This window comes from Salvelinus alpinus, chromosome 1, assembly GCF_045679555.1.
Source record: "Salvelinus alpinus chromosome 1, SLU_Salpinus.1, whole genome shotgun sequence".
In the NCBI taxonomy this organism is placed as follows: Eukaryota; Metazoa; Chordata; class Actinopteri; order Salmoniformes; family Salmonidae; genus Salvelinus; species Salvelinus alpinus.
The window spans coordinates 40146591-40158003 of record NC_092086.1 but is presented as its reverse complement, the minus strand read 5'-3'; the positions used below and the strand labels follow the sequence as shown (position 1 = coordinate 40158003).

Sequence of the window (11413 nt, the reverse complement as noted above, 5' to 3'; positions counted from 1 at the left end):
TGTGGAATTTCTTTCCTTCTTAATGCATTTGAGCCAATCAGTTGTGTTGTGAGAAGGTAAGTGTGGTATACAGAAGATAGCCCTATTTGGTAAAAGACCAAGTCCATATTATGGCAAGAACAGCTCAAATAAGCAAAGAGAAACAACAGTCCATCATTACTTTATGACATGAAGGTCAGTCAATGCGGAAAATGTCAAAACTTTGAAAGTTTCTTCAAGTTCAGTAGCAAAAAAAATCAGGAGCTATGATGAAACTGGCTCTCATGAGGATCTCCACAGGAAAGGAAGACCCAGAGTTACCTCTGCTGCAGAGGATAAGTTCATTAGAGTTAACTGCACCTCCGATTGCAGGCCAAATAAATGCTTCACAGAGTTCAAGTAACAGACACATTTCAACATCAACTATTCAGAGCAGACTGCGTGAATCCGGCCTTCATGGTCGAATTGCTGCACAGAAACCACTATTAAAGGACACCAATAATAAGAAGAGACTTGCTTGGGCCAAGAAACACACCAATGGACATTAGACTGGTGGAAATCTGTCCTTTGGTCTGATGAGTCCAAATTTGAGAATTTTGGTTACAACCGCCTTGTATTTGTGAGACGCAGAGTCGGTTAACGGATGATCTCTGCATGTGTAGTTCCCACCGTGAAGCATGGATGAGGAGGTGTGATGGTGTGGGGGTGCTTTGCTGGTGACACTGTCTGTGAGTTAACCATCATGGCTACAACAGCATTCTGCAGTGATACGCCATCCCATCTGGTTTGCACTTAGTGGGACTATCATTTACTTTTCAACAGGACAATGACCCAACACACCTCCAGGCTGTGTAAGGGCTGTGTAAGAAGGACAGTAATGGAGTGCTGCATCAGATGACCTGGCCTCCACAATCACCCGACCTTAACAAAATTGAGATGGTTTGGGATGAGTTGTACCGCAGAGTGAAGGAAAAGGAGCCAACAAGTGCTCAGCATATGTGGGAACTCCTTCAAGACGGTTGGAAAAGCATTCCAGGTGAAGCTGGTTGAGAGAACGCCAAGAGTGTGCAAAGCTGTCATCAAGGCAAAGGGTGGCTACTTTGAAGAATATAAAATATATTTTGATTTGTTTAACACTTTTTTGCTAAATACATGACACCATATCTATTATTTCATAGATTTGATGTCTTCACTATTGTTCTACAATGTAGAAAATATTTTTTTAAATAAGAAAAACCCTTGAATGAGTAGGTGTGTCCAAACTTTTGACTGGTACTGTATATTTTTTTCCCACATATTTAACCCCATTTTTTGAGTAGGCACAAAACTACCTCCATACTTCCATTAATGTTTTAAACCGGTACCGGTTACCTTCAGACGAGTCCCATGACACTTTGTAGCCCAAACGGATCAGACGCTAAAAACTGAAGTTGGCACATCGATGGTACTGACTTGAAACGAGTCCCCTGACACTTGTGGGTGTCGTAGAACAAAACTGAGACCACCATAGTGTTCGTGAGAGGCTCGTGAGATATTTCCATAGAGTGGTCATACTAGTTTGTAGTATCCGTTCGGATGCTACAGATGTTTTTGTGAGAAGATCAATCTAGCTCTGTCACCTTTCACCGCAGATGCGGAAGTGCGACATCGGCGGATGCGGTAGATTGAGACGCATCCAATGCAAAACTGATATCTCTAGTTTAAACTGACTGATTTTAATGGGGATTTTGTTTAAATGTTACTTAGATTGATGCACCGATGCGTCAACCGACTCTGGGGGGATATATTCAGGGCCCTAAATGTGTGGCTCAACCAGTTGTTGGGGGAAAATCGAGAAGTCATGGACACGCTTTCTCATCACTTTTTCTAACATGCAAACTTCCCTGCTATAAATGACCTCATGTCTGCAGTCGATTCAGTCTCACACTTCTGCCACTGTTACTGGTGATTGCAGCTGGCATGGTGGAGGCCTCCCTGTGCAAGGACTGAGGATTACTGGCTCCTGATTTAGATGTAGGCTTCCTATTCTGGCCTAGCCACACGTGCCGTAACTGGATCCAGCCAGCCCGAGCATGTATCTCCCACTGGGCCTGGAGGATCCAGGCTGAGATCCAGTCCCACAGTGTTCACTGTCCAGTAATCCAGGTGTGTCAGTCTGCTCCCTGTCTCTGCCCCCCTGATGAGAGCATAGTGCTGCCACCAATGGGGCTCACTGTGACCGGGTCAGGCCAGGCTGTTCTGAGAAGAGGCTCATCACGCCATGCACAGGAAGCACGCGGTACCTGGCACCTCATCATCAGTACAAGAATGTTGTCTGCCAACTTGGCAATAGGTATGCATTTTGCAGACAGCCCCATGCCCTAGTCCTGCTAATCTGTTAGGAGATCAATCAAAGCTCAGAATATGCACTGTGTACAAAACATTAGAACACCCTTTTTCCCTCAGAACAGCCTCAATTTGTTGGGGAATGGACTCTACAAGGTGTCGAAAGCGTTCCACAGGGAAGATGGCCCATGTTAACTCCAATGCTTCCCACAGTTGTGTCAAGTTAGCTGGATGTCCTTTGGGTGGTGGACCATTCTTGACACATAGGAAACTGTTGCGCGTGAAAAACCCAGCAGCGTTGAAGTTCTTGACACACTCAAACTGGTGTGCTTGGCACCTACTACCATACCCGTTCAAAGGCACTTAAATCTTTTGTCTTGCCCATTCACCATTTGAATGGCATGCATACACAATGTCTCAATTGTCTCAAGGTTTAAAAATCCTTATTTAACCGGTCTACTCCCTTTCATCTACACTGATTGAAGAGGATCAATAAGGGATCATAGCTTTCACCTAGACTCACCTGGTAAGTGAGCAGGTGTTCCTAACGTTTTGTTCTGTTCTGTATGCTCATATCTAAGGATGATCCTGAAAATAATGTGTATGTCAATCATACAATGAAGTGCAGCAGGGGACTCCAGTGTTGATCCAGGAATAGCCAATATTCTATGAATTCTTGTGAAGTCTTTGCTGACATTGGTTGTTTCACTGTTCTGGTTTCTATGGTTTTATCTCACCTTGAACATATTTAGAGAGTGAGTCACCAACTGTCCAGCCACCAGCTTGATGAAAGTCAACATCAAAGTGTTTTGGAATCCATAGCTGTCCGGTCAACATGATAAACCTATTTGACAGGTTGTTAACATCACGATGCCTCTGTCTGTCCTCGGCTGTGTCCTAAACCTTTGGTCTGTTATTGAAGGTCTGTCGTTATAAGGATCCTAATACTTTGCAGTGGGTACAGATACCTGACTGGTTCAACCGCTTATTCATAGAAGGAAAATGTGCATTGCCAGGTAATTTATAACATAGATCTTAAACTATACAGTGCATTTGGAAAGTATTCAGACCGCTTGACTTTTTCCACATTGTGTTACGTTACAGCCTTATTCTAAAATTGATTAAATTGTTTTTTTTCCCTCTGACCAGAAATTTGGAACCACTAAGAATCTTCCTAGAGCCGGCCTCTTCCTAGAGATGGGGACAAGGGCCTTGATCAGGGAGGTGACCAAGAACCCGATGGTCCCCCTGACAGAGCTCCAGAGTTCCTCTATGGAGATTGGAGAACCTTCCAGAAGTACAACCATCTCTGAAGCCACTCCTCAGTAAAAGGCACATAAGGCTGCATGACTACTTGGAGTTTGCCAAAAGGCACCTAAAGACTCTCAGACCATGAGAAACAAGATTCTCTGGTCTTATGAAACCAAGTTTGAACTCTTTGGCCTGAATATCAAGCATCACTTCTGGAGGAAACCTGGCACCATCCCTACTGTGAAGCATGGTGGTGGCAGCATCATGCTGTGGGGATGTTTTTCAGTAGCAGGAACTGGGAGATTAGTAAGGATCGTTGGAGGAATGAACGGAGCAAAGTACAGAGAGATCCTTGATGAAAACCTGCTCCAGATCGCTCAGGACCTCAGACTTGGGTGAAGGTTCACCTTCCAACAGGACAACGACCCTAAGCACACAGCCAAGACAACTCAGGAGTGGCTTCGGGACAAGTCTCTGAATGTCCTTGAGTGGCCTAGCCAGAGCCCGGAATTGAACCCAATTGAACATCTCTGGAGAGGCCTAAAAATAGTTGTGCAGCGACGCTCCCCATCCAACCTGACAGAGCTTGAAAGGATCAGCAGAGATGAATGGGAGAAACTCCCCAAATACTGGTGTGCGAAGCCTGTAGCGTCATACCCAAGAAGACTTGAGGCTGTAATAGCTGCCAAAAGTGCTTCAACAAAGTACTGAGTAAAGGGTCTAAATACTTATGTAAATATCGTATTTCATTTTTTTATTATACATTTTTTGGGCAAATTTTTTTTATTGTCAATTTAGGGTATTGTGTGTAGATTGATGAGGGATATTTTTTTTAATCCATTATAAAATAAGGCAGTAACGTAACAAAATGTGGAAAAAGTCAAGGGGTCTGAATACTTTCCCAATGCACTGTATACATAAAGGCTTTGCCAAAGTCATGACACAGCTGCAATTGGAAAACATGGACTGTTCTCTCTTTTCTCATGGACTGTTCTCTCTGCTCCCGTCCGGCAGGCGGTACCGGAGAATCGGGTCTCGGACCAAAAGGTTTAGAGACAGGTTCTTTCCCCAAGCCATAAGACTTTTCAATAGACAGCTACCACTGTACTACCTGCACGAACTCTATGCTCATCCACAGGTATTTATTATGGATCCCCATTAGCTGCTGTTATCGTGTGTGTGTGTGTGTGTGCGTGTGCGTGTGCGTGTGCGTGTGCGTGTGCGTGTGTGTGTGTGTGTGTGTGTGTGTGTGTGTGTGTGTGTGTGTGTGTGTGTGTGTGTGTGTGTGTGTGTGTGTGTGTGTGTGTGTGTGTGTGTGTGTGTGTGTGTGTGTGCCTATGTTTGTGTCTACCCACTAAGGCACACACGCCTACAGGCACACACTAAGGCACACACTGACACTCTTCTCACACGCCCATACACACACACACATGCACCCACACGCATACACACACACATGCACCCACACTCACAACTCACACCACACACTTACACTCATCACCATGCACAGACCCACTCACCACATACACTACTGCTATAGTGATTATTGTGATTACTAACTTGAAACACTACAGCGATTCACACACCAGGAAGGTTTTAACATGGAACTGCTTGGTGGTAATTGACAGTATGCAATACTGTATGTGCCCTATAAGGCATGCGGGAGGTGGGCCTGTATCTATGTATAGCACATTGAATGGAGGGTGATTCAACCCCTACAGATACGTGAGCACTCCTTTTGGCATGTATCCAAGGGTGATGCAAGAGGACAACAAACAAACAACTCCCACCAAATGAGGCCCTTCTCAGTCTTGGGTGGGTAGGGGCTTTGGGAAGGGGTAGCACCATGGTTCATGGAACTCCACCACCCTCTCACCACACTTCTTTATGAGAGACTGGTGAACTCGATAATCAGTGCATAAAGCTTCTTCCCCGAGCTGCGGTTATAAATTACTCTCACTTCAATTTGTCTAGACAAGAGCTCTAAGACTTTTCCACCAGCTCCTCGGTGCAGAATGGCCAGCTGTGCTGGGTGGAGACAGTGCAGGGCTAAAAAAGGTTTATGTTCAGGGCCGGGGTCAGTTCTAATCCGAAGGTAAAGTCACCCATACAGTTCCAATCCCAACGTGGATAATCATAATGAGTTTAAAGGGCCCCTCCAGTTAGGTAATGGATGGAGTTAATGGATGTATGTAACTTCATTTCTTTGTAACTGAATACACAAGCCTATTATACCCCTAATTACAATCAACTGTTCTAGAAGAAGGATGGTTTTGCAACAAGCTTATACTGTATCTCCTCCCTCATTGTAATACAATTTGCCATGATGTGATATAATATAAGCCTTGACATTTTGACGGTTAGTGAGCCAGTGGATCCTTATAGTGGAATTGTACCTAATGACAGATGCAGGACACACATAACAGGATGTACATTACAGTAGAATGTACTGCTTCTCAAGCCAGGACTGATAGTAAGATGAAGCCTATGTTGTGGATTCTAGTCAACCATAAAGGTTGCCCCTTAGGGCACAGTAAAGTCTAGCCTGCGAGACCTTGGTAAGAGAAAACCAGTGGGATGGTAGCCATGCTATTTTCGTTGGCTAGCATGGAGCAGCTCCTGTGAAATGTCCAAGTCCAAAGCCTTTGAAATCCAGCTTGAACCAGCTCTGCCACTCTTAGAAGTTCCTGCCTGTCTGCTGAGAACAGCTGGCACTGGCACAATGTCCCGGCTGTCACGGTTCACATGCACAACTTCCAACTCACAAAATCATATGATATGAAAATGGAGTAACCACAGTACCAACTTTACTACATTTCAAAACATTGCTTTGGAATTTGAGCTAATCAGATTTTCCAATATGATTGAAGGTCACACAGATTGAAAGATCACTGCACTGTAAAGGGCCTTCTTTTTTAAACCAAAACCATCTGATCTTTTAATGCCATCTAGAGAAATGGGTTACATTTCGCAGCATAGATTTATGTCCCTATGACACAACTGTTGGCCAAGACTGCGCTCCTGCACTGAACTCCCTGAATGGTTGGATACTATTGGCCCAGTGGTTCCTGAACGTCCTGTATGGCAAGATACTATTGGTCCAATGGATCCAGGCAAGTGAGTGTAGATCAGATGTCAACCATGTGATGGGGTTACTGTTTGCTCTAATAGCAGAGATGCTACGGTCAAAATATTGATCCTTCCAAAGTTTCAAGACCTGTCACAATAAGAATAGATACAGTAGTTGTTCAAGCAACCAAAAAGTATGTTATCCTTTCATGGCAAATAAAATAACTTTTGAAGACCTTGTTTGTCTGCTATTTTCTTAATGTCAAATAACGTGTCCTAAATTCTCGTACATTACCTCTGTTGAAATAGTTCAAGTATTCAGGTTTTTGTTGTTTTGAGGCGAGAGTTCTTGAACCCTTCAAAGTAACAAAAACAAAATGTCAAACTAATTCTGAAAATCACATTACTCGACATGTGACTCTCACACTGTTGACCACCATGACCATGTGTCAGTGCTGTCGCTTGTGAAATTCCAAAAAAGGCTGCCTGACCTGTACCCAAGGGCCACACTTCTACACTGAACTGTAAACATTTCATTTCCCTCAACTGTTAATGACAGTTTGTTCCTCTCCTCTCCTCTGATGTTGATCATGGACATTTTGATGTGATGTGGTATTAGACATGTTGGGCAAGCTCCATAAAGACCCCAATGTGTTTGTGCTATGGGGTTAGGGGTGGAGGCAGTGTCAGGGGTCACGTGACCGCATAGTGGGAGGAGCCTGGCCTGGCAGAGACCACTCCGTTCCAAGCTAAAGTCACTCGATATGAGGGATGACGGGCCCCAAAATAGCCCTCCAGAGTGTATATAGGGACCCTCTCCCACCTGCTCCATCAGACCACCAGCCTGTACAAAGCCAGAGGAAACTGTAGTGACATACAAAAGGACTGGAGAAACAAGACAGGAGGCACGAGGGAGAAATCCAGAGAACCAGAAGGAAATAAATAAATAAAAAGAGGAAGTTTGGTCAGTGAGAATTGACTTTGGGAAAGTTTTGGTACTCTGCAGAGATAGTAGCCGTGCTACTCTGGTTGGAAACTCAAGGATCAGAAGGAAGTGAGAAAAGAACGATAAGCGTGAAAAGGACAAAGGAAATTGTTTTCCCTGACTGGATTGCAAAGTATTCTTGGATTTCTCCCACCACTCCTCCTGGGCTGAGCGCATAGGGGGAGGAAGAACCGTGTTGACCGCAGGGATGAAGTATAGCTACCAGCTACCAGTGTCATCGTACACCACGCGATATAGTCAGTACACACCAATGACGTACACACCAACACACTACACCCCCACCAATTACACACCTACGCACTACACCCCCAGCAATTACACACCTACGCACTACACCCCCACCAATTACACACCTACGCATTACACCCCCACCAAATACACACCCACTTCATATACCCCAACAAAGTACAGCTCAACTCACTACACCCCCACAAGCTACTCCACATCACTTTACACACCTACACACAAAAGCAGTTCCAGTTCCACCCCTTCGTACAGCAAAGGAACACGCTACAGTGCTGCTCCACGTCGCACAGCACACATACCTGCACAGCAGACTCCTGCACCTCTACCACTCAAGCCAGTCCGGGCTGTACACTTCTCCAATGATATTATCTTCCAGGACCTTGTCCGACATGGTGAGATGGAGCAGATTGGACGCTTTATGAGAGCGAAGAAAGTACGTCTGCATACCCTCTTCCCATCTGGTGAGTGAATCTACAAATACATAAAGACATAGGAAAAGTGTTGAGAGATTGACAGGAGTTACCACAGCAGGCAAAGGCACCTACAACTGTCTGCATGGAAATATAGTCACCAACTACAACAGCTTATTTTTCGGAGTGATATTGTGTTGACAAATATAAAACTACTGAGAAGTTAAAGGGTCTCAAATATGTATTTATATTCTAAACCAGTAAAAGAATAAAGGCTCGAAATAATTGTTTGACAAATGCATAGTGAAGTTCAGAAATATTCTGAAGTTAAAAGCAGGGGTTGAAATGACAGAAAAGCAGTGTAAGGGTATGTACAGTGCAGCTGAGCCCTCTTCTGACTGTGCCCATGTATGGTGTTCTGTGTACAGGTATGGCAGCACTCCATGAGGCCGTACTCACAGGGAACCTGGATTGCGTGAAGCTGCTAGTGAGATATGGAGCTGATGTCCACCAGAGAGATGAGGACGGCTGGACGCCGCTGCACATGGCCTGCAGTGATGGCTTCCCCGAAATCGCCAGGTTGGTGTACAAATGAAACACAAACTCATAAAACGTCCACAGAAATATTTCCCTACAGTACGGAGACCACAAAACACAACATTCAATTGATCTATCATGCAACATTGCTGCCTCTGAGAAATAACTCTTCTGACAAAAGGCAGGTAGTGATTTGCTAACCATACTGACCTCGGTGACCTGATTGAACCAGACATGCAGCATTTCATAGCCAGTGTGAATATAGACAATGAAGATGCCTTGTGTGAATGTGACTTGTGCTGAACAACACTGTATTTTGTCCCTCCTTAGCTACCTGCTCTCTCTTGGTGCCAGTGTATTTGCAGAGAACGAGAATGGGGAGAAGCCAGCGGACCTCATTGACCCAGACTGTAAGGAGCTGGTAAATCTATTTGAGGCAGGCTGTGTGTAACTCACTGGCCACCTATAGAACAGGACCTGAAGGAGCTTGATGTGGACAGATGGACAGTGTACCCTGGTCCTGAGACTAGCTTCTTGGAATGGAAAAGCCCAGCCAGAGAGAAGGAGAAAGACTGTGACAAGGGACCAGGCCACTTTTCCTGCTACAGAGCACTTGTAGCCTATTCTTTGCTAAATGCATAATTGTGACTCACAATGCTTTTTGGAGAGGTTTTGTGTATCAAGTTGGACAATGCTTTGTAAAGGTTATTATTTTTTGTATCTTTTTCATTCTTTGCTTAAAAGAAGTTGGCTAATTTTTGTTTGGTGCTTTTCCACAAAAACATGCAAACCAGTCTTGTCACTTTAGTTGTCACAAACAGCATATCAGGCTGTTAATAGCACCAGCAGCTTTCAGTTTCCCAGATCATGTAGCACCACATACCAAAAAATACAGTGTGACACACCACAGTAAACAGTTGTTATTTAATCTGTGTAATGAATCAATAGGGTATGTCTTCATTCTGATTACCCAATGAGATCATCCAGCCCAATTCTGTGATCAATCTTATAAAAATCTGACTGTTCATTGCTTGAATTTTCCACAAAACTACGCAGCATTGAGGATAGTTCCTGCATATGGGCAGAGACTATTTTCAACTCACTGCTTCCAAAATACAGATAGAGTACAAACTGTATTTGACATTGTTCTCTGCATTTAGCCTGTATGTTTATGGCTTGAGAAAAGTTGTGTGTATCCTCTCTGCTGAGCAGAGAGAGGGCGTCAATAACAATTCACATAAAAAATTACATTTCATTTGGTAGGCCAGAGATCATTGGAAAATAGCTACTATGCCATACATGCACTGGTGCTGCTGTTTTGGCATTTTTCCTATTATGCTTGGCAGTTGTTATTTTCTGAAATAGTTAACAGTGTTGCTGAAAGTGTAAGTGGTATTCTGCCCATTTCAACTAATCTAATGAATTTCACCAATGAAAGTCTTATTTTTTACAAAGTATTTTCCTAAATAAAGGTGCTTTTTATAAATATTGATGAAATTATGAAATTAATTGGTTTCTATATCACTGATTGACCCTTGATGGAAAAATCTATATAGCCTATTATAGGTTATGATAAGGATCACCTAGAGGAAAAGGGTAACGAGCTGCTAATTCACATCATAATTTCATATCAACCTGAGGTTTATGTTTAGGCTTAGTGTGGCGTTCACATGCTGTCAGAGATCTCTGAAGTGTGGAGTTCTGACTTGGAAGTTTCACTTGAACGACCCTCAAGTCGTACAGTGAATCCCAAACCAGGCCCTCGCGCCTACCAAATAACTCATTTGTAGTGCCCTCAATTTTACGTGTTACTGATAAAATTCCGAGTGTGACTTCAAAAGTGGCGAGGGGACCAAATAAACCCATCGACTTCGGGACACACTCGTGACTTGAATGATGCAATTACACAGGTACATAATAATACAAGCATACAATTTTAATGACAAAATTCCATCACGTTTCTTCCAATGAGAAAACATTTATTTTGTTTAGGGTCAAAGTAGTCGGATGGGGTGGTGGGTTTTTGGGGATAGTGTATAGGTGCAGGTTTAGATGGTGGTGCAATTTAAGATTTTCCCATTCCCTTTTCCCTTTTTTGTTTGTGACCAAAATGTGCAATCTGCACTCCGACCTGCGAAAAGCAGCAATACACAACACAGCGTCTACTCTGCTGGAAAACCACATGAAGAAGAAGTTTTGAACACGGTAACACACCTTTGTCGGAGGACTGAGGATGGATGGCGAGAAGAAGCGAGGCAGAAAGAAGGGTGCGAGGTGCAAACCTGAACTGACGGTGAAATACAAGCTGAGTACTTTCTCCTTTGGGTCAAGTACAGGAGAGAAAAATGCATGTTACGCACCTGAAAATCCTGAGCAGTCGACGGATAATGAACTTGAAATTGATCCTGACAAAAGTGAGGAGAAAGAATCTGCGTTGTCAGGTGAAGTGAAGACGTCCAAGCCTCACCCCAATGATCAGGAAAATGCATGAGATGACTCTGGCCCAGTGGGAGTACGATTCATGGAGAAAGTGGATCCATGCCTTTTGGCCGATCCGTTTGTGCTATCAGGCTGGGTGAAGGAGTGGGGT

General features: G+C 43.9%; 1 protein-coding gene across 1 annotated transcript; it reads left to right on the top strand.

The window, feature by feature from the left end:
- Nucleotides 1-7444: 7444 nt before the first annotated feature.
- On the top strand, nucleotides 7445-10311 carry ppp1r27a (protein phosphatase 1, regulatory subunit 27a). Its single transcript, XM_071401254.1, has 3 exons — nucleotides 7445-8337; nucleotides 8715-8865; nucleotides 9154-10311. The coding sequence occupies exons 1-3, from the start codon at nucleotides 7818-7820 to the stop codon at nucleotides 9272-9274; spliced, it is 792 nt and encodes a 263-aa protein (XP_071257355.1). The 5' UTR covers nucleotides 7445-7817; the 3' UTR covers nucleotides 9275-10311.
- The last annotated feature ends 1102 nt before the right edge of the window (nucleotides 10312-11413 follow it).